A 24,731-nucleotide genomic window follows, 5' to 3' on the forward strand; every position below is an offset into this window, starting at 1 on the left:
ATAATGTTATATAATTCTGCACATTATATTAGCCAAACTTTCTAAAACGTAATGTACCATTTTATTTTAAAAAAAAAAACGCTGTTTTACAGACCCGCTCTCTGTACTCTGCTGAGCGGGTCTGTGATATTCACACAGCGCATCGGGCCAGCTGTATAGTCACAGCCCGGCCTGACCGTGCCATAAGACTATAAGTGCAGCTCGCTCCTGCTCCGTCTGACAGCAGGAGCGAGCTGCACTTAGTCTTATGGCGCGGTTGGGCCGGGCTGTGACTATACAGCTGGCCCGATGCACTGTGTGAATATAACAGACCCGCTCAGCAGAGTACAGAGAGCGGGTCTGTAAAACAGCGTTTTTAAAAAAAAAAAAAAAAAAATATCGTACATTATGTTTTAGAAAGTTTGGCTAATATAATGTTATATAATTCTGCACTATGTGCAGAATTGTATAACATTATTTTTAAGGTTTACTGACACTTTAAGTATAAAACAATACATGTATAAGTGGGAGTATCTGCGTACTTTTTAACCCAGAGGTCTAGGGGGGTGTATGCGTAAGCCGCAGCCACACAGTTCTCGGTCCACAGGTCGTTTAAGGCCCAGCTAACCGAGGTTATGCGCGACTCACTTGGAAAACATAGGTCAGGTCTGTCGTTATCCGTTCCTTATCTTCAGCACAGTAGATAAATCATTTCTCTTCTCAAGAATTGAAGTTATATTGGAATAAAAGCCTAGTTTAGTAAAATGTAAGCAGGAGCTTTATCGAGACACGTCCTGCCGCTCCAAGCATAGGCTCCGCCCCATCCAAATTTGCTTTATTTTATTGTTATCCTTTGTTGAAGGAGCAGTAATGCTATCTGAAAGCCATTGCCAAGAGGCATATATGTACCGCCACCAATCAGCAGCTTCTGAGATTACCTAGGTATAATTTTCAACAAAGAATACAAAGTGAACAAAACAAATTCGATAATAGAAATACAATGGAAAGTTATTTATAATTGTATGCGCTATCTGAATCAAGAAAGAGAAGACATTTTTTGGGGGGTTTCATGTCTCTTTAAAGACTGGGGTTGGAAACATTAATTAAGCGTCATATATTATATTTTCAATGAAATACAGTAGAATTGTATCATCAACAATTGCATTATAAAGAGGCAATGTAAAAAGACTTTGTCTGAATTTCATATAAGTAGTAGATTTTTTTCCCCCCGGATATTTCCATTTTCCCTCCTCCTGTATCATATGATAGTCATCAACCAATCACCAAATGGATATACATATATACTGTGAATCATGCAGTAGGTGTGCTTATAAAATCATTGTGCACATTTTAATAATGGAAGTGAATTGGAAAGTTGTTGATAATTGCGTTCTTCATTTGAATCATAAAAGTTTGGTTTTGACCTTAGTATTCCTTTAACGTTTTACAGGTTTCTAAACGTGATGGGGCAAGGCATAGGGATCTTCTTTGAGTTTTATGAGGTTGTGAGTTAGTTCATCAACTTAAAAGGGACTATATTTATTTCATAGATGTGGCTAAAATCCACCAGACATGGCCTTTCTGCGTCCTTTTAGTTTATCACCTGTGATATAGGGGTGGGCGGGGAGCTAATCATGAGATAAACTAGATCTTGATGTGAGTGGGAAAAAAATCTGCCTCTGTTTCTATATTCAAATATACAATGACTTCTATTTTGTTTTCTACTTGCAGATCCCAGATGAGTTTGACCATGGTGAGTACAGATCCAGTTCTTGTCTACTTTTTGTTTCCTTCTCTATCCAGCAATACGTCTCATCTGTCTTAAGTTTGTCTCATCTTAAGAGATATGTACATCATTTAAGAAATGTCTCAAGCTCTAGCCTTCTACAGCCTTACTTAGGATGTTCTGCCCATATATGGTATGACTGTAGATTTATGTTAAATTCATTTACAACTAAGTTACCACTGCATTTATTTTGTTTTGTTTTTAAGTGGACTATGATGGATTTGTCTTGGAATAACACATTTAGCATGATTCATTTATCAACTGCATATTCCAAACTTTCTCAAAAATTGAAGAAATTCAAGCAAGGAATCATTAAATTTAGTAATGGCAAGACCACAGCTAATGAGCCAATAAGACATTCTGCTACATGTGTACATTTTATTTATATATATATATATTATCCCTGAAACGTTACACTTTTGTATCACAGTAAAGATATTTTGAAATAGAACCATTGAGTGCAAGTTTCTTCAATTTTCTATAATATCCACTAGCACCCTGGCAGACGATTTGGAAGTGAAAGTCCACATCTCTGATATATATGATGTAAAAATGGAAAAACACACTTTTTCTAACTTTGACCCCCAAAATCTGTTACACATTTACAACCACCAAAAAAACACCCATGCTAAATAGTTTCTCAATTTTGTCCTGAGTTTGGAAATACCCAATGTTTACACGTTCTTTGCTTTTTTTGCAAGTTATAAGGCAATAAGTACAAGTAGCACTTTGCTATGTCTAAACCCCTTTTTTTTTTTCTTCAAAATTAGCGCTAGTTACATTGGAACACTGATATCTATCAGAAATCCCTGAATATCCCTTGACATGTGTATATATATTTTTTTTAGAAGACAACCCAAAGTATTGATCTAGGCCCATTTTGGTATATTTCATGCCACCATTTCACCGCCAAATGCGATCAAATAAAAGTAAAACGTTCACTTTTTCATTAACTTTAGGTTTCTCACTGAAATTATTTACAAACAGCTTGTGCAATTATGGCACAAATGGTTGTAAATGCTTCTCTGGGATCCCCTTTGTTCAGAAATAGTAGACATATATGGCTTTGGCATTGCTTTTTGGTAATTAGAAGGCTGCTATATGCCGCTGCGCCCCACACTTGTATTATGCCCAGCAGTGAAGGGGTAATTAGGTAGCTTGTAGGGTTAATTTTAGCTTTAGTGTAGAGATCAGCCTCCCACCTGACGCATCCCACCCTCTGATCCCTCCCTGACCCCCCTCAAACAGCTCTCTTCCCTCCCCCACCTCACAATTGTCACTGCCATCTTAGGTACTGGCAGAAAGTCTGCTAGTATAAAAATAAAGGTGTGTTGTTTTTTTTTTTTTTTAAATATATTCCTCTTGTTAAGTGTATCCAGTCCACGGATCATCCATTACTTGTGGGATATTCTCCTTCCCAACAGGAAGTTGCAAGAGGATCACCCACAGCAGAGCTGCTATATAGCTCCTCCCCTCACTGCCATATCCAGTCATTCTCTTGCAACTCTCAACAAAGATGGACGTAGTAAGAGGAGAGTGGTGTATTATAGTTAGTTTTTTAACTTCAATCAAAAGTTTGTTATTTTTAAATGGTACCGGAGTGTACTGTTTTCATCTCAGGCAGCATTAGAAGAAGAATCTGCCTGTGATTTCTATGATCTTAGCAGAAGTAACTAAGATCCACTGCCGTTCTCGCATATTCTGAGGAGTGAGGTAACTTCAGGGGAATGGCGTGCAGGTTTTCCTGCAATAAGGTATGTGCAGTTAACATATTTCTAGGGATGGAATTTGCTAGAAAAATGCTGCTGATACCGGATTAATGTAAGTTAAGCCTTAAATGCAGTGATAGCGACTGGTATCAGGCTTAACAGAGATACATACTCTTATAAAAGTGTAATATAAAACGTTTGCTGGCATGTTAATCGTTTTTATATATGTTTGGTGACAAAACTTATTGGGGCCTAGTTTTTTTCCACATGGCTGGCTTGATTTTTGCCTAGAAACAGTTTCCTGAGGCTTTCCACTGTTGTAATATGAGTGGGAGGGGCCTTTTTTAGTGCTTTTCTGTGCAGATAAAAATACTGACAGAGACATTCAGCTTCCCTCTGCATGATACAGGACATCTCTGAAGGGCTCAAAAGGCTTCAAAGTCGTGTTTGAGGAGGGTAACAACCTGTGACAGTTGTTGTGACTGTGTTTAAAAAACGTTTTTGTCATTTATTATTCTGTTTGTTATTAAGGGGTTAATCATCCATTTGCAAGTGGGTGCAATGCTCTGCTGACTTGTTACATACACTGTAAAAATGTTGTTAGTGTAACTGCCTTTTTTCACTGTTTCAAATTTTGTCAAAATTTGTTTCTCTTAAAGGCACAGTAAAGTTTTTTTATCTTGCTTGTTAACATGCTTTAAAGTGTTTTCCAAGTTTGCTAGTCTCATTGCTAGTCTGTACAAACATGTCTGAAACAGAGGATACTTGTTCATTATGTTTAAAAGCCATGGTGGAGCCCCATAGGAGAATGTGTACTAAATGTATTGATTTCACCTTAAACAGTAAAGATCAGTCTTTATCTATAAAAGAATTGTCACCAGAGGGGTCTGTCGAGGGGGAAGTTATGCCGACTAACTCTCCCCACGTGTCGGACCCTTCGCCTCCCGCTCAAGGGACGCACGCTAATATGGCGCCAAGTACATCAGGGACGCCCATAGCGATTACTTTGCAGGACATGGCTGCAATCATGAATAATACCCTGTCAGAGGTATTATCAAGATTGCCTGAATTGAGAGGCAAGCGCGATAGCTCTGGGGTTAGATGAGATACAGAGCGCGTAGATGCTGTAAGACCCATGTCTGATACTGCGTCACAATATGCAGAACCTGAGGACGGAGAGCTTCAGTCTGTGGGTGACGTCTCTGAATCGGGGAGACCTGATTCAGAGATTTCTAATTTTAAATTTAAGCTTGAGAACCTCCGTGTATTGCTTGGGGAGGTATTAGCTGCTCTGAATGACTGTGACACAATTGCAGTGCTAGAGAAATTGTGTAGGCTGGATAAATACTATGCAGTGCCGGTGAGTACTGATGTTTTTCCAATACCTAAAAGGCTTACAGAAATTATTAGTAAGGAGTGGGATAGGCCCGGTGTGCCCTTTTCCCCACCTCCTATATTTAGAAAAATGTTTCCAATAGATGCCACTACACGGGACTTATGGCAGACTGTCCCTAAGGTGGAGGGAGCTGTTTCTACTTTAGCAAAGCGTACCACTATCCCGGTTGAGGACAGTTGTGCTTTTTCAGATCCAATGGATAAAAAATTAGAGGGTTACCTTAAGAAAATGTTTATTCAACAAGGTTTTATTTTACAGCCCCTTGCATGCATTGCGCCTGTCACTGCTGCGGCGGCATTCTGGTTTGAGGCCCTGGAAGAGGCCATCCATACAGCTCCATTGACTGAAATTGTTGACAAGCTTACAGAAATTATTAGTAAGGAGTGGGATAGGCCCGGTGTGCCCTTTTCCCCACCTCCTATATTTAGAAAAATGTTTCCAATAGATGCCACTACACGGGACTTATGGCAGACTGTCCCTAAGGTGGAGGGAGCTGTTTCTACTTTAGCAAAGCGTACCACTATCCCGGTTGAGGACAGTTGTGCTTTTTCAGATCCAATAGATAAAAAATTAGAGGGTTACCTTAAGAAAATGTTTATTCAACAAGGTTTTATTTTACAGCCCCTTGCATGCATTGCGCCTGTCACTGCTGCGGCGGCGGCATTCTGGTTTGAGGCCCTGGAAGAGGCCATCCATACAGCTCCATTGACTGAAATTGTTGACAAGCTTAGAACTCTTCAGCTAGCTAACTCATTTGTTTCTGATGCCATTGTTCATTTGACTAAACTAACGGCTAAGAATTCCGGATTGCCATCCAGGCGCGTAGGGCGCTATGGCTCAAATCCTGGTCAGCTGATGTGACTTCAAAGTCTAAATTACTCAACATTCCTTTCAAGGGCAGACCTTATTCGGGCCTGGTTTGAAAGAAATTATTGCTGACATTACTGGAGGTAAGGGTCATACCCTTCCTCAGGACAGGGCCAAATCAAAGGCCAAACAGTCTAATTTTCGTGCCTTTCGAAATTTCAAGGCAGGTGCAGCATCAACTTCCTCTGCTTCAAAACAAGAGGGAACTTTTGCTCAATCCAAGCAGGCCTGGAAACCTAACCAGTCCTGGAACAAGGGCAAGCAGGCCAGAAAGCCTGCTGCTGCCTCTAAGACAGCATGAAGGAGCGGCCCCCTATCAGACAACGGATCTAGTAGGGGGCAGACTCTCTCTCTTCGCCCAGGCGTGGGCAAGAGATGTTCAGAATCCCTGGGCGTTGGAGATCATATCTCAGGGATATCTTCTGGACTTCAAAGCTTCTCCTCCACAAGGGAGATTTCACCTTTCAAGATTATCTGCAAACCAGAGAAAGAAAGAGGCATTCCTAAGCTGCGTACAAGATCTCCTTGTAATGGGAGTGATCCATCCAGTTCCGCGGACGGAACAAGGACAGGGGTTTTATTCAAATCTGTTTGTGGTTCCCAAAAAAGAGGGAACCTTCAGACCAATTTTGGATTTAAAGATCCTAAACAAATTCCTCAGAGTTCCGTCATTCAAGATGGAAACTATTCGAACCATTTTACCCATGATCCAAGAGGGTCAGTACATGACCACAGTGGACTTAAAGGATGCCTACCTTCACATTCCGATTCACAAGAATCATCATCAGTTCCTGAGGTTTGCCTTTCTAGACAGGCATTACCAATTTGTAGCTCTTCCATTCGGGTTGGCTACAGCCCCAAGAATACAAAGGTTCTGGGCTCACTTCTGGCGGTCCTAAGACCGCGAGGCATAGCGGTGGCTCCTTACCTGGACGACATCCTGATACAGGCGTCAAGCTTTCAAATTGCCAAATCTCATACAGAGATAGTTCTGGCATTCCTGAGGTCGCATGGGTGGAAAGTGAACGAAGAAAAGAGTTCTCTATCTCCTCTCACAAGGGTTTCCTTCCTAGGGACTCTAATAGATTCTGTAGAAATGAAAATTTACCTGACGGAGTCCAGGTTATCAAAACTTCTAAATGCTTGCCGTGTTCTTCACTCCATTCCGCGCCCCACGGTGGCTCAGTGCATGGAAGTAATCGGCTTAATGGTAGCGGCGATGGACATAGTGCCATTTGCGCGCCTGCATCTCAGACCGCTGCAATTATGCATGCTCAGTCAGTGGAATGGGGATTACACAGATTTGTCCCCTCTACTAAATCTGGATCAGGAAACCAGAGATTCTCTTCTCTGGTGGTTATCTCGGGCCCATCTGTCCAAGGGTATGACCTTTCGCAGACCAGATTGGACAATTGTAACAACAGATGCCAGCCTTCTAGGTTGGGGTGCAGTCTGGAACTCCCTGAAGGCTCAGGGTTCATGGACTCAGGAGGAGAAACTCCTCCCAATAAATATTCTGGAGTTAAGAGCAATATTCAATGCTCTTCTGGCTTGGCCTCAGCTAGCAACAATGAGGTTCATCAGATTTCAGTCGGACAACATCACGACTGTGGCTTACATCAACCATCAAGGGGGAACCAGGAGTTCCCTAGCGATGTCACAAATCTCCAAGATAATTCGTGGGCAGAGACTCACTCTTGCCACCTGTCAGCGATCCATATCCCAGGTGTAGAGAACTGGGAGGCGGATTTTCTAAGTCGTCAGACTTTTCATCCGGGGGAATGGGAACTCCATCCGGAGGTGTTTGCTCAATTGGTTCTCCGTTGGGGCAAACCAGAATTGGATCTCATGGCGTCTCGCCAGAACGCCAAGCTTCCTTGTTACGGATCCAGGTCCAGGGACCCAGAAGCGGCACTGATAGATGCTCTAGCAGCGCCTTGGTTCTTCAACCTGGCTGATGTGTTTCAACCGTTTCCTCTGCTCCCTCGTCTGATTGCCAAAATCAAACAGGAAAGAGCATCGGTGATATTGATAGCGCCTGCGTGGCCACGCAGGACCTGGTATGCAGACCTAGTGGACATGTCATCCTTTCCACCGTGGACTCTGCCTCTGAGACAAGACCTTCTAATACAAGGTCCTTTCAATCATCCGAATCTACTTTCTCTGAGACTGACTGCATGGAGATTGAACGCTTGATCCTATCAAAGCGTGGCTTCTCCGAGTCAGTAATTGATACCTTAATACAGGCACGAAAGCCTGTCACCAGGAAAATTTACCACAAGATATGGCGTAAATATCTTCATTGGTGTGAATCCAAGAATTACTCATGGAGTAGGGATAGGATTCCTAGGATATTGTCCTTCCTCCAAGAGGGTTTGGACAAAGTATTATCAGATAGTTCTTTAAAGGGACAGATTTCTGCTCTGTCTATTCTTTTACACAAGCGTCTGGCAGAAGTTCCAGACGTTCAGGCATTTTGTCAGGTTTTAGTTAGAATTAAGCCTGTGTTTAAACGTGTTGCTCCTCCATGGAGCTTAAACTTGGTTCTTAAAGTTCTTCAAGGGGTTCCGTTTGAACCCCTTCTTTCTATTGATATCAAACTTCTTTCATGGAAAGTTCTTTTTCTGATGGCTATTTCCTCGGCTCGAAGAGTCTCTGAGTTATCTGCCTTACATTGTGATTCTCCTTATCTGATCTTTCATTCAGATAAAGTTGTTCTGCATACAAAACCTGGGTTTTTACCTAAGGTGGTTTCTAACAAGAATATCAATCAAGAGATTGTTGTTCCATCATTATGTCCTAATCCAAAGAAGGAACGTCTTTTGCATAATCTAGACGTAGTCCATGCCTTGAAGTTTTACTTACAGGCTACTAAAGATTTTCGCCAAACATCTAACCTGTTTGTTGTTTACTCTGGACAGAGGAGAGGTCAGAAGGCCTCGGCAACCTCTCTTTCTTTTTGGCTTCGGAGTATAATCCGTTTAGCCTATGAGACTGCTGGACAGCAGCCTCCTGAAAGCATTACAGCTCATTCTACTAGAGCTGTGGCTTCCACCTGGGCCTTTAAAAATGAGGCCTCTGTTGAACAGATTTGCAAGGCGGCAACTTGGTCTTCGCTTCATACTTTTTTCAAATTTTACAAATTTTATACTTTTGCTTCTTCGGAGGCTGTTTTTGGGAGAAAGGTTCTACAGGCAGTGGTTCCTTCCGTTTAAGTACCTGCCTTGTCCCTCCCATCATCCGTGTACTTTAGCTTTGGTATTGGTATCCCACAAGTAATGGATGATCCGTGGACTGGATACACTTAACAAGAGAAAACATAATTTATGCTTACCTGATAAATTTATTTCTCTTGTAGTGTATCCAGTCCACGGCCCGCCCTGTCCTTTTCAGGCAGGTCTAAATTTTAATTAAACTACAGTCACCACTACACCCTATGGTTTCTCCTTTCTCGGCTTGTTTCGGTCGAATGACTGGATATGGCAGTGAGGGGAGGAGCTATATAGCAGCTCTGCTGTGGGTGATCCTCTTGCAACTTCCTGTTGGGAAGGAGAATATCCCACAAGTAATGGATGATCCGTGGACTGGATACACTACAAGAGAAATAAATTTATCAGGTAAGCATAAATTATGTTTTTATCTAAAGGATAGGATCCCCCATTACCCCCCAACCTCCCTGATCCCCCCCAACAGCTCTCTAAGCCTCGCCCCTTGACCTTTTGGCTGCCATCTTAGGTACTGGTAGCTGTCTGCCAGTACCCAGTTTACTAAAAAATTTGCCTTTTTTTCCCTTAAAAAATAAAAACAAAATTTATGCTTACCTGATAAAATTCTTTCTCTTGTGGTGTATCCAGTCCATGGGTTCATCCATTACTTGTGGGATATTCTCCTTCCCAACAGGAAGTTGCAAGAGGACACCCACAGCAGAGCTGTCTATATAGCTCCTCCCCTAACCCCCACCTCCAGTCATTCGACCGAAGACAAGTAAGAAAAAGAAGAAACTATAGGGTGCAGTGGTGACTGTAGTTTAAAAAATAAAAACACCTGCCTTAAAGTGACAGGGCGGCCGTGGACTGGATACACCACAAGAGAAAGAAATTTATCAGGTAAGCATAAAGTTTGTTTTCTCTTGTAAGGTGTATCCAGTCCACGGGTTCATCCATTACTTGTGGGATACCAATACCAAAGCTTTAGGACACGGATGAAGGGAGGGACAAGGCAGGTACTTAAACGGAAGGCACTACTGCCTGTAAGACCTTTCTCCCAAAAATAGCCTCAGAGGAAGCAAAAGTATGAAGCGAAGACCAAGTCGCCGCCTTACAAATCTGTTCAACAGAGGCCTCATGTTTAAAAGCCCATGTGGAAGCTACCGATCTAGTAGAATGAGCTGTAATTCTTTGAGGAGGCTGCTGGCCAGCAGTCTCATAAGCTAAACGGATTATGCTTCTCAGCCAAAAAGAAAGAGAAGTTGCCGAAGCCTTTTGGCCTCTCCTCTTTCCAGAGTAGACAACAAACAATGCAGATGTTTGACGAAAATGCTTAGTAGCTTGCAAATAAAACTTTAAAGCACGAACCACATCAAGATTGTGTAACAGACGTTCCTTCTTTGAAGAAGAATTAGGACACAGTGACGGAACAACAATTTCCTGATTGATATTCCTATTAGATACTACCTTAGGAAGAAACCCAGGTTTGGTACGCAAAACTACCTTTTCTGCATGGAAAATCAGATAAGGGGATCACACTGCAAGGCAGATAACTCTGAAACTCTTCGAGCCGAAGAGATAGCTACTAAAAACAGAACTTTCCAAGATAAAAGCTTGATATCTATGGAATGCAAGGGTTCAAATGGAACCCCTTGAAGAACTTTAGGAACTAAATTTAAACTCCATGGCGGAGAAACAGGTTTAAACACAGGCCTGATTCTAACCAAAGCCTGACAAAACGCCTGAACGTCTGGAACATCAGCCAGGCGCTTGTGAAAAAGAATAGACAGAGCAGAAATCTGTCCCTTTAAGGAACTAGCCGATAATCCCTTTTCCAATCCTTCTTGGAGAAAAGATAGTATCCTAGGAATCCTGACCTTACTCCACGAGTAACCTTTGGATTCACACCAATGAAGATATTTACACCATATCTTATGATAGATTTTCCTGGTGACAGGCTTTCGAGCCTGAATCAAGGTATCAATGACCGACTCGGAGAAACCACGTTTTGATAAAATCAAGCGTTCAATCTCCAAGCATTCAGACGCATAGAAATTAGATTTGGATGTTTGAATGGACCTTGAAGTAGAAGGTCCTGCCTCAGCGGCAGAGTCCATGGTGGAGAGGATGACATGTCCACCAGATCCGCATTCCAAGTCCTGCGTGGCCACGCAGGCGCTATCAAAATCACCGAAGCTCTCTACTGCTTGATCTTGGCAATCAGACGAGGGAGGAGAGGAAATGGTGGAAACACATAAGCCAGGCTGGAGGACCAGGGCACTGCTAGAGCATCTATCAGCGCTGCCTGGGGATCCCTGGACCTGGACCCGTAACAAGGAAGCTTGGCGTTATGACGAGACGCCATCAGATCTAGTTCTGGTTTGCCCCATAGTTGAATCAGCTGGGCAAATACCTCCGGATGGAGCTCCCACTCCACCGGATGAAAAGTCTGCCGACTTAGAAAATCCGCCTCCCAGTTCTCTACTCCTGGGATATGGATAGCTAAGAGATGGCAAGAGTGAACCTCTGCCCATAGAATTATCTTGGAAACCTCCATCATTGCCAGTGGACTTCTTGTTCCCCCCCCTGATGGTTGATATAGGCTACAGTCGTGATATTGTCCGACTGAAATCTGATGAACTTGGCCGCAGCTAGCTGAGGCCAAGCCTGAAGAGCATTGAATATCATTAGTTCCAGAATGTTTATCGGAAGGAGGGCTTCCTCCTGAGTCCACGAACCCTGAGCCTTCAGGGAGTTCCAGACTGCACCCCAGCCCAGAAGGCTGGCATCTGTCGTCACTATAGTCCACTCTGGCCTGCGGAAACTCATTCCCCTGGACAGATGGACCCGAGATAACCACCAGAGAAGAGAATCCCTGGTCTCTTGATCCAGATTTATCAGAGGAGACAAATCTGTGTAGTCCCCATTCCACTGGTTGAGCATGCAAAGTTGCAGTAGTCTGAGACATAGGCGGGCAAACGGAACTATGTCCATTGCCGCTACCATTAGGCCGATCATTTCCATACACTGAGTGAGCCACTGACGGCCGAGAAGTGGAATGAAGAGCACGGCAGGAAGTTAGAAGCTTTGATATCCTGACTTCTGTCAGAAAAATTTTCATTTTTACTGAATCTATCAGAGTTCCTAGGAAGGAAACTCTTGTGAGAGGAGAGAGAGAACTCTTTTCTATGTTCACTTTCCACCCGTGAGACCTCAGAAAGGCCAGAACAATGTCCGTATGGGACTTGGCGATTTGAAAAGTCGACGCCTGAATCAGAATGTCGTCTAGGTAAGGGGCTACCGCTATGCCCCGCGGCCTTAGAACCGCCAGAAGGGACCCTAGAACCTTCGTAAAGATTCTTGGTGCCGTGGCTAACCCGAAGGGAAGAGCCACAAACTGGTAATGCCTGTCTAGGAAGGTGAACCTGAGGAACTGATGATGATCTCTGTGAATCGGAATGTGGAGATAAGCATCCTTTAAGTCCACGGTAGTCATATATTGACTCTCCTGGATCATAGGGAGGATGGTTCGGATTGTCTCCATCTTGAAGGATGGGACCCTGAGAAATTTGTTTAGGATCTTGAGATCCAAGATAGGTCTGAAAGTTCCCTCTTTTTTGGGAACTATAAACAGGTTTGAATAGAAACCCAGCCCCTGTTCCTCTCTTGGAACTGGGTGGATCACTCCCATAACCAGTAGGTCTTGAACGCAACGTAAGAATGCCTCTCTCTTTATCTGGTTTACAGATAGTCGTGAGAGATGAAATCTCCCCTTTGGAGATGAACCTTTGAATTCCAGAAGATATGCCTGGGAAACCATCTCTAGTGCCCAGGGATCCTGGACGTCTCTTGCCCAAGCCCGGGTGAAGAGAGAAAGTCTGCCCCCGATTTAGATCCGTTCCCGGATCGGGGGCTACTCCTTCATGCTGTCTTAGAGGCAGCCGCAGGTTTCTTGGCCTGCTTCCCCTTGTTCCAAGCCTGGTTAGGTCTCCAGACTGGTTTGGACTGGGCGAAATTTCCCTCTTGTTTTGCATTAGAGGAAACTGAAGCTGCGCCGCTCTTGAAGTTTCGAAAGGAACGAAAATTATTCTGTTTGGCCCTTAATTTATTGGCCCTATCCTGAGGAAGGGCGTGACCTTTTCCTCCAGTAACATCAGAGATGATCTCCTTCAGGCCAGGCCCGAATAGGGTCTGTCCTTTGAAAGGGATGTTAAGAAGCTTAGACTTTGAAGTAACGTCTGCTGACCAGGACTTAAGCCATAGCGCCCTACGCGCCAAAATGGCAAAACCTGAATTCTTAGCCGTTAGCTTGGTTAAATGAAAACGGCGTCAGAAATAAAGGAATTAGCTAACTTAAGAGCTTTAATCCTGTCTAAAATATCGTCTAACGGTGTCTCCACCTCTAGAGCCTCCTCAAGAGACCCAAACCAAAAAGCCGCTGCAGCAGTAACTGGGGCAATGCATGCAAGAGGTTGGAGAATAAAACCTTGATGTATAAAATTTTTCTTAAGGAGACCCTCCAATTTTTTATCCATAGGATCTAGGAAAGCACAACTGTCCTCGACGGGGATAGTTGTACGCTTAGCTAGGGTAGAGACTGCTCCCTCCACCTTAGGGACCGTCTGCCACTAGTCCCGTATGGCGGCATCTATGGGAAACATCTTTTTAAAAGCAGGAGGGGGAGAGAACGGCACACCTGGTCTATCCCGTTCCTTAGTAATAATTTCCGAAAACCTCTTAGGGACTGGAAAAACATCAGTGTAAACAGGCACTGCAAAGTATTTTTCCATTTTACACAATTTCTCTGGAACCACAATGGGGTCACAGTCATCCAGAGTCGCTAAAACCTCCCTAAGCAATAAGCAGAGGTGTTCGAGCTTAAATTTAAGCGCTGTCATTTCAGAATCAGACTGAAGCAACGCCTTCCCTGAGTCTGAAATGTCACCCACAGATAGAAGCTCACCTGCCTCGGCTTCTGAGTATTGTGAGGGTATATCGGACACAGGCATTAAAGCGTCAAAAAGCTCTGTATTAGTTCTAGCCCCAGAGCTGTCTCGCTTTCCTTGTAACCCTGGCAGTATGGACAATACCTCTGAGAGGGTAGCATTCATCACTGCTGCCATGTCCTGTAAGGTAAAAGAAATAGACGCGCTAGATGTACTTGGCGTCACTTGAGCGGGAGTTATAGGTTCTGACACATGGGGAGAGCTAGATGGCATAATCTCCCTTTTTTCAGTCAGAGAATCCCCTGGAGATGAATCTTTAAGCGCCATAATATGGTCTTTATAGTTTATAGAAATTTCAGTACATTTGGTACACATTCTAAGAGGGGGTTCCACAATGGTTTCCAAACATATTGAACAAGGAGTTTCCTCTATGTCGGACATGTTTAACAGACTAGTAATGAGACAAGCAAGCTTGGAAAACACTTTAATAAATGTGAAACAGCAATTAAACAAAAACATTACTGTGCCTTTAAGAGAAAAAAAAACTAGCACTTAAACTGCAAAACAGTGTAAAAATATACCAAAGTCTTCGAAATGTTTACAGTGTGTGTAAGGGACTAAAGCAACATTGCACCCACTTGCAAATGGATGATTAACCCCTTAGCCCCCAAACCGGATTTAAAAAACGTCAACCACCATTAAAGTACAGTTGAGCACCTTGCCACAGCTCTGCTGAGGCTCCTACCTGCCCTCAAATATGATTTAAGAAGGAAATAAACCCTTTATAATGGTCCTCAGACGCCAGAGGACTCTTCTAGGGAAGCTGGATGTCTCAGTCTGAATTAAAACTGCGCATCTAGAGGGCTAAAATAGGCCCCTCCCACCATGTACTGGATGTCAGAGGGGCCTTAAGAAAATACTCCTAGGAGTATCTGACTAGCCATGTGGAAACTAGGCCCCAAATAAAGACTTATCTCCCTCAGAGAAAAAACGTCCTATTTATGAAATCATGTAAACGTTTTGTCACTAAGCAATATGAATATTAACATGAGTATTACCCTGTTATGTAAGCATGATCCCAGTCGCTGTTAAATCACTGCATCAGGCTTACCTCAAATACACAAGGCTCTGTCAGCATTTTCTAGAACTTATTCATCTCTCTAGAAATAAAAATACTGAACATACCTCAAAGCAGGTAATCTGCAGACCGTTCCCCCAACTGAAGTTGTCCCATACTCTTCAGTTATGTGTGAGAACAGCAATGGACCTTAGTTACAAACCGCTAAGATCATCAAACCTCCAGGCAGGATTCTTCTTCTAATTTCTGCCTGAGAGTAAAACAGTACAACGCCGGTACCGTTTAAAAATAACAAACTCTTGATTGAAGGTAAAACTACACTAAGTCACCACATATCTCTTGATACTTCCTATCTTGTCGAGAGTTGCAAGAGAATGACTGGGGGTTAGGGGAGGAGCTATATAGACAGCTCTGCTGTGGGTGTCCTCTTGCAACTTCCTGTTGGGAAGGAGAACCAGTGGACTGGATACACCTTACAAGAGAAAAACCCATTTTCTGTAGTGTAGCTGCTCGCCTCCCTCAATACCCTACCCCCCTCCCAGATCCTTTTCCCAAATTTTTTTTCTCTCTCCCTCCTTGGACTTAACGTTTAATGTAGCGTGTAGCCTGCCCCACCCCCTTGCATGCTCCTGGACACTCAGGAACAGGATCCGGAACTCCCACCAGCGATGAGCCGTCTTCATGCTATGGCTCCCACCCACCAACATCGCTGGCAGATGCAGAGAGGGCCACAGAGTGTCTCTCTGCATTGTATGCTTAAAAAAGGTTATTGCAGAATGCCTGAATATCGAGGCATCACTGCAATAACCTGAAAGCGTCTGGAAGCGATCCTGATTGCTTCCAGCGCTTGAAAACACTGAGGACGTGCAGGGTAAGTCCTTGGTCATTAAGTACCAGTTTTTGTAGGACATACCCTGCACGTCCTTGGTAGTTAAGGGGATAAAGTAACGGGCGCAGCCATTTTGTAAGATTTCCATAGTTTTTAAAAGCCTGTTCTCCTTTATCTATTTTTCTTTTCTGAGATTAGTGTCCATTTAAATCAGTGTCCTCGTGTACCCGCAATAGCTGAACCAGTGCACAGGCGAAGTAATCAGCTGATCAGTAACCATGGTTTTGGTTTACTAAGCTGCTCTCACCCATCAGCTGATTATTTCACCTGTGCACTGGTTCAGCTATAATGAAAACCAGGCCTGTTGGGGTAGCGTGAGGACCGCGGTTGAGAAACACTGATGTATCACAACTGCTGGAGTTGTCACTATTCGTCAATAAGAATGAATTCTGTAATTTCTTACACTAAATGTTTAATAACATCTTTTTTTATTTCATTTAATGTTTTTAGCTGCAGTGTTCTTTAACGGGATAGTACTTTATTATTATTATTATTATTATTATTATTATCATTATTGTTGTTTTCCTTCCTCTTAAAGGGAATATTTCAGAATGCATTAAATTTTGTTTTTTTTAAGTTTGAAAAATGCATGTACCTATGCGGTGGAATTTGTAGGCACGTGCTTCTCCACTGGCAGAGTTGCACCGATCAGCCATGGAGCATTAGTTGAATATACACAACTAATACTGCATTTTTAGATAAATAGCCATGTGCACATACAAAAAAACATAATTTATGCTTACCTGATAAATTTATTTCTCTTGTAGTGTATCCAGTCCACGGATCATCCATTACTTGTGGGATATTCTCCTTCCCAACAGGAAGTTGCAAGAGGATCACCCACAGCAGAGCTGCTATATAGCTCCTCCCCTAACTGCCATATCCAGTCATTCGACCGAAACAAGCAGAGAAAGGAGAAACCATAGGGTGCAGTGGTGACTGTAGTTTAATTAACCCCTTAATGACCACAATGTACCCTGTATGTCACTGGTCATTAAGGGGTTTTTCAGGACATAATAGCACAAGTCTAGCAAAAAGACGCTATTAATACTCTCCCTCCAGCAGGCTTTGTGGAATAGAGCAGTCTCAACGCTGGTGGCAAGACCGCGCTATAAAACAATCAAGTCCCAAAAAAAGGCCAGTGACATACAGGGTACGTCGCTGGTCCTTAAGGGGTTAAAATTTAGACCTGCCTTAAAATGACAGGGCGGGCCGTGGACTGGATACCCTACAAGAGAAATAAATTTATCAGGTAAGCATAAATTATGTTTTCTCTTGTTAAGTGTATCCAGTCCACGGATCATCCATTACTTGTGGGATACCAAAGCTAAAGTACACGGATGATAGGAGGGACAAGGCAGGGATTAAGCGGAAGGATCCACTGCCTGAAGAACCTTTCTCCCAAAAACAGCCCCCGAAGAAGCAAAAGTATCAAATTTGGAAAATTTGGAAAAAGTGTGAAGCGAAGACCAAGTCGCGGCCTTGCAAATCTGTTCTACAGAGGCCTCATTTTTAAAGGCCCAGGTGGAAGCCACAGCTCTAGTTGAATGAGCTGTAATCCTTTCAGGGGGCTGCTGTCCAGCAGTTTTATAGGCTAGGCGTATTATGCTCCGAAGCCAAAAGGAAAGAGAGGTTGCTGAAGCTTTTTGACCTCTCCTCTGTCCAGAGTAAACGACAAACAGAGTAGATGTTTGACGAAAATCCTTAGTAGCTTGTAAGTAAAACTTCAAGGCACGGACTACGTCCAGATTATGTAAAAGACGTTCCTTCTTTGAAGAAGGATTAGGACACAATGATGGAACAACAATCTCTTGATTGATATTCTTGTTAGAAACCACCTTAGGTAAAAACCCAGGTTTGGTCCGCAGAACTACCTTATCTGCAGGAAAAATCAGATAAGGAGAATCACATTGTAAGGCAGATAACTCAGAGACTCTCCGAGGCGAGGAAATAGCCATCAAAAAAAGAACTTTCCAGGATAAAAGCTTAATATCAATGGAATGAAGGGGTTCAAACGGAACTCCTTGAAGAACTTTAAGAACCAAGTTTAAGCTCCACGGGGGAGCAACAGGTTTAAACACAGGCCTAATTCTAACCAAAGCCTGACAAAATGCCTGAACGTCTGGAACCTCTGCCAGACGCTTGTGCAAAAGAATAGACAGAGCAGAAATCTGTCCCTTTAAGGAACTAGCTGATAATCCTTTGTCCAAACCCTCTTGGAGAAAGGACAATATCCTAGGAATCCTAACCTTACTCCATGAGTAATTCTTGGATTCACACCAATAAAGATATTTACGCCATATCTTTCGTGCCTGTATTAAGGTATCAATGACTGACTCGGAGAAGCCACGCTTTGATAGAATCAAGCGTTCAATCTCCATGCAGTCAGTCTCAGAGAAATTAGATTTGGATGATTGAAAGGACCTTGTATTAGAAGGTCTTGTCTCAGAGGTAGAGTCCATGGTGGAAAGGATGACATGTCCATTAGGTCTGCATACCAGGTCCTGCGTGGCCACGCAGGCGCTATCAGAATCACTGATGCTCTCTCCTGTTTGATCTTGGCAATCAGTCGAGGGAGCAGAGGAAACGGTGGAAACACATAAGCCAGGTTGAAGAACCAAGGCGCTGCTAGAGCATCTATCAGCGTCGCTTCTGGGTCCCTGGACCTGGATCTGTAACAAGGAAGCTTGGCGTTCTGACGAGACGCCATGAGATCCAACTCTGGTTTGCCCCAACGATGAATCAATTGAGCAAACACCTCCGGATGGAGTTCCCACTCCCCCGGATGAAAAGTCTGACGACTTAGAAAATCCGCCTCCCAGTTCTCTACGCCTGGGATATGGATCGCTGACAGGTGGCAAGAGTGAGACTCTGCCCAGCGAATTATCTTTGAGACTTCTAACATCGCTAGGGAACTCCTGGTTACCCCTTGATGGTTGTTGTAAGCCACAGTCGTGATGTTGTCCGACTGAAATCTGATGAACCTCAGTGTTGCTAACTGAGGCCAAGCCAGAAGAGCCTTGTATATTGCTCTTAACTCCAGAATATTTATTGGGAGGAGTTTCTCCTCCTGAGTCCACGATCCCTGAGCTTTCAGGGAGTTCCAGACTGCACCCCAGCCTCGAAGGCTGGCATCTGTTGTTACAATCGTCCAATCTGGCCTGCGAAAGGACATACCCTTGGACAGATGGACCCGAGATAGCCACCAGAGAAGAGAATCTCTGGTCTCTTGATCCAGATTTAGTAGAGGGGACAAATCTGAGTAATCCCCGTTCCACTGACTTAGCATGCATAATTGCAGCGGTCTGAGATGCAGGCGCGCAAATGGTACTATGTCCATTGCCGCTACCATTAAGCCGATTACTTCCATACACTGAGCCACTGACGGGCATGGAATGAAGGACACGGCAAGCATTTAGAAGTTTTGATAACCTGGACTCTGTCAGGTAAATTTTCATCTCTACAGAATCTATAAGAGTCCCTAGGAAGGGGACTCTTGTGAGTGGGGATAGAGAACTCTTTTCCACGTTCACTTTCCACCCATGCGACCTCAGAAATGCCAGAACTATCTCTGTATGAGACTTGGCAATTTGAAAGTTTGACGCCTGTATCAGGATGTCTAGATAAGGAGCCACCGCTATGCCTCGCGGTCTTAGAACCGCCAGAAGTGAGCCCAGAACCTTTGTAAAAATTCTCGGGGCTGTGGCCAACCCGAAGGGAAGAGCTACAAATTGGTAATGCCTGTCTAGAAAGGCAAACCTTAGGAACCGATGATGATCTTTGTGAATCGGTATGTGAACGTAGGCATCCTTTAAGTCCACTGTGGTCATGTACTGACCCTCTTGGATCATGGGTAGGATGGTCCGAATAGTTTCCATTTTGAATGATGGAACTCTGAGGAATTTAAGATCTTTAGATCCAAGATTGGTCTGAAGGTTCCCTCTTTCTTGGGAACCACAAACAGATTTGAATAAAACCCCTGTCCTTGTTCCGTCCGCGGAACTGGATGGATCACTCCCATTACTAGGAGGTTTTGCACACAGCTTAGGAATGCCTCTTTCTTTATCTGGTTTGCTGATAACCTTGAAAGATGAAATCTCCCTTGTGGAGGAGAAGCTTTGAAGTCCAGAAGATATCCCTGAGATATGATCTCCAACGCCCAGGGATCCTGAACATCTCTTGCCCACGCCTGGGCGAAGAGAGAAAGTCTGACCCCCCACTAGATCCGTTTCCGGATAGGGGGCCGTTCCTTCATGCTGTCTTGGGGGCAGCAGCAGGCTTTCTGGTCTGCTTGCCCTTGTTCCAGGACTGGTTAGGTTTCCAGGCCTGTCTGGAATGAGCAACATTGCCTCTTGTTTTGAAGCGGAGGAAGTTGATGCTGCTCCTGCCTTGAAATTTCGAAAGGCACGAAAATTAGACTGTTTGGCCTTTGATTTGGTCCCGTCCTGAGGAAGGGTATGACCCTTGCCTCCAGTAATGTCAGCAATAATTTCTTTCAAGCCAGGCCCGAATAAGGTCTGCCCCTTGAAAGGAATGTTGAGTAATTTAGACTTAGAAGTCACGTCAGCTGACCAGGATTTAAGCCATAGCGCCCTACACACCTGGATGGCGAATCCGGAATTCTTAGCCGTTAGTTTAGTCAAAGGAACAATGGCATCAGAAACAAATGAGTTAGCTAGCTTAAGCGATCTAAGCTTGTCAATAATTTCATCCAATGGAGCTGTATGAATGGCCTCTTCCAGGGCCTCAAACCAGAATGCCGCCGCAGCAGTGACAGGCGCAATGCATGCAAGGGGCTGTAAAATAAAACCTTGTTGAATAAACATTTTCTTAAGGTAACCCTCCAATTTTTTATCCATTGGATCTGAAAAAGCACAACTGTCCTCAACCGGGATAGTGGTACGCTTTGCTAAAGTAGAAACTGCTCCCTCCACCTTAGGGACCGCTTGCCATAAGTCCCGTGTAGTGGCGTCTATTGGAAACATTTTTCTAAATATAGGAGGTGGGGAAAAGGGCACACCGGGTCTATCCCACTCCTTGCTAATAATTTCTGTAAGCCTTTTAGGTATAGGAAAAACATCAGTACACACCGGTACCGCATAGTATCTATCCAGCCTACACAATTTCTCTGGAATTGCAACTGTGTTACAGTCATTCAGAGCAGCTAATACCTCCCCAAGCAATACACGGAGGTTCTCAAGCTTAAATTTAAAATTAGAAATCTCTGAATCAGGTTTCCCCGAGTCAGAGATGTCACCCACAGAATGAAGCTCTCCGTCCTCATGTTCTGCATACTGTGACGCAGTATCAGACATGGCTCTTACAGCACCTGCGCGCTCTGTATCTCTCCTAATCCCAGAGCTATCGCGCTTGCCTCTGAATTCAGGCAATCTAGATAATACCTCTGACAGGGTATTATTCATGATTGCAGCCATGTCCTGCAAGGCAATCGCTATGGGCGTCCCTGATATACTTGGCGCCATACTAGCGTGCGTCCCCTGAGCGGGAGGCGAAGGTTCTGACACGTGGGGAGAGTTAGTCGGAATAACTTCCCCCTCGACAGAATCCTCTGGTGATAATTCTTTTATAGATAAAGACTGATCTTTATTATTTAAGTTGAAATCAATACATTTAGTACACATTCTCCTATGGGGCTCCACCATGGCTTTCAAACATAATGAACAAGTAGATTCATCTGTGTCAGACATGTTTAAACAGACTAGCAATGAAACTAGCAAGCTTGGAAAACACTTTAAAACAAGTTTACAAGCAATATAAAAAACGCTACTGCGCCTTTAAGAAACACAAAATTTGTCCAAATTTGAAATAACAGTGAAAAAATGCAGTTACACTAACGAAATTTTCACAGTGTATGTAATAAGTTAGCAGAGCATTGCATCCACTTGCAAATGGATGATTAACCCCTTAATACCAAAAACGGAATAACAATTGACAAAAAACGTTTTTAAACAGTCACAACAACTGCCACAGCTCTACTGTGGCTTTTTACCTCCCTCAATACGACTTTTGAAGCCTTTTGAGCCCTCCAGAGAAGTCCTGGATCATGTAGGAAGAAGCAGGATGTCTGTGTCTGTAATTTTTGCTGCGCTAAAATAGGCCCCTCCCACTCATATTACAACAGTGGGAAGCCTCAGGGAACTGTTTCTAGGCAAAATTCAAGCCAGCCATGTGGAAAAAACTAGGCCCCAATAAGTTTTATCACCAAACATATGTAAAAAACGATTAAACATGCCAGCAAACGTTTTAAAATACATTTTTATAAGAGTATGTATCTCTATTAATAAGCCTGATACCAGTCGCTATCACTGCATTTAAGGCTTTACTTACATTACTTCGGTATCAGCAGCATTTTCTAGCAAATTCCATCCCTAGAAAAATATTAACTGCACATACCTTATTGCAGGAAAACCTGCACGCCATTCCCCCTCTGAAGTACCTCACTCCTCAGAATGTGTGAGAACAGCAAAGGATCTTAGTTACTTCTGCTAAGATCATAGAAAACGCAGGCAGATTCTTCTTCTAAATACTGCCTGAGATAAACAGTACACTCCGGTACCATTTAAAAATAACAAACTTTTGATTGAAGAAATAAACTAAGTATAAAACACCACAGTCCTCTCACGACCTCCATCTATGTTGAGGGTTGCAAGAGAATGACTGGATATGGCAGTTAGGGGAGGAGCTATATAGCAGCTCTGCTGTGGGTGATCCTCTTGCAACTTCCTGTTGGGAAGGAGAATATCCCACAAGTAATGGATGATCCGTGGACTGGATACACTTAACAAGAGAAATATGTTTCAGACGTATCCAATATTTGTTAAAGGCTTTTGTTGGCATTCGTTTATTAACCCCTTAATGACCACAACACTTTTCCATTTTCTCCTGTTAAGTGTAGTCAGTCCACGGGTCATCATTACTTCTGGGATATTAACTCCTCCCCAACAGGAAGTGCAAGAGGATCACCCATGCAGAGCTGCTATATAGCTCCTCCCCTCTACGTCACACCCAGTCATTCTCTTGCACCCAACTAATAGATAGGATGTGTGAGAGGACTGTGGTGATTATACTTAGTTTTTATATCTTCAATCAAAAGTTTGTTATTTTAAAACAGCACCGGAGTGTGTTGTTCCTTCTCAGGTAGAATTTGAATTAGAATCTACCTGAGTTATTGGATGATTTTAGCCGGCGTAGCTAAGATTCATTTTGCTGTTCTCGGCCATTCTGAGGAGTGAGGTAAACTTCAGATCAGGGGACAGCGGGCAGGTTCACCTGCAAAGAGGTATGTTGCAGTATATTATTTTCTGGGGAATGGAATTGACTAAGAAAATACTGCCAATACCGATATAATGTAAGTTCAGCCTTAAATGCAGTAGTAGCAACTGGTATCAGGCTGTTATGTATATATGTTTACACTTCAGTATTCTGGGGAATGGCACTTCACTGGGATAATACTATATGCATATATCTTTTAGCCTAACTTGCAGTGGGAACGACTAGCAGCAGGCTGTTTAATGACATTTCATATTATTTGATTTTAAACGTTTTGCTGGCATGTTAAATCGTTTAATTATCTGAGGTACTGGGTGAAAAATTGTTTTGGGCACTGTTTTTCCACTTGGCTGTCGTTTATTTTAATTTAAGACAGTTTACTGAACTTCCCTCACTGCTGTGTGTGAGGGGGAGGGGCCTATTTTGGCGCTTTTGCTACGCATCAGAAATTCAGTCACAAGTCTGTTTCTCTCCCTGCATGATCCGGATCGTCTCTATAGAGCTCAAGGGTCTTCAAAAATTATTTTGAGGGAGGTAATCACTCACAGCAGACCTGTGAGATTGTGCTTTGACTGTGATAAAAAACGTTTATATTTTGTACATTTTTTTTCTGCTATTAAGGGTTAGTTATCCATTGCTAATGGGGGCAATCCTTTGCTAAATTTATGCCTTTACCGGGAAAAATTTGGTTTTTATAATTTCTCCGGTTCATTGTTATTCAACTGTCATAGTTTTTTTCTGTGCTTCTTAAAGGCACAGTGCGTTTTTCATATTACTTGTAAATTGAGTTGAAAAGTATTTCCAAGCTTGCTATTTTAATTGCTAGTTTGTTAAACATGTCTGACTCAGAGGAATATCTCTGTGCTATATGTGCAAAAGCCAAGGTGGAGCCCAATAGAAATTTATGTACTAATTGCATTGATGCTACTTTAAATAAAAGTCAATCTGTACAAATTGAACATCATTCACCAAACAACGAGGGGGAAGTTATGCCGACTAACTTGCCTCACGTGTCAGTACCTGCATCTCCCGCTCGGGAGGTGCGTGATATTGTAACGCCGAGTACTTCAGGGCGGCCATTACAAATCACACTACAGGACATGGCTAATGTTATGACTGAAGTTTTGTCTAAATTACCAGAACTTAGAGGTAAGCGAGATCACTCTGGGGTGAGAACAGAGTGCGCTGATAATGATAGGGCCATGTCAGATACTGCGTCACAATTTGCAGAACATGAGGACAGAGAGCTTCAATCTGCAGGTGACGGATCTGATCCAAATAGAGTGGATTCAGACATTTCAAACTTTAAGTTTAAACTAGAAAACCTCCGTGTACTGCTAGGGGAGGTATTAGCGGCTCTGAATGATTGTAACACCGTTGCAATCCCAGAGAAATTATGTAGGCTGGATAGATACTATGCAGTACCAGCGAGTACTGACGTATTTCCTATACCTAAGAGACTTACAGAGATAATTACTAAGGAGTGGGATAGGCCCGGTGTACCCTTTTCCCCCCCCTCCTGTATTTAGAAAAATGTTTCCAATAGACGCCACCACACGGGACTTATGGCAGATGGTCCCTAAGG

General features: G+C 43.2%; 1 protein-coding gene across 1 annotated transcript in view; it reads left to right on the top strand.

Moving 5' to 3' along the window:
* Nucleotides 1–24,731, top strand: part of TIMM50 (translocase of inner mitochondrial membrane 50) — a 114,947-nt gene that overhangs the window by 34,428 nt on the left and 55,788 nt on the right. Inside the window, exon 4 of the mRNA XM_053721726.1 lies at nucleotides 1,711–1,732. Within this exon, the coding sequence (XP_053577701.1) occupies nucleotides 1,711–1,732 (22 nt within the window). The remainder of the gene's footprint in view (nucleotides 1–1,710; nucleotides 1,733–24,731) is intronic.

Source organism: Bombina bombina, chromosome 7 (genome assembly GCF_027579735.1).
Source record: "Bombina bombina isolate aBomBom1 chromosome 7, aBomBom1.pri, whole genome shotgun sequence".
Classification (NCBI taxonomy): domain Eukaryota; kingdom Metazoa; phylum Chordata; class Amphibia; order Anura; family Bombinatoridae; genus Bombina; species Bombina bombina.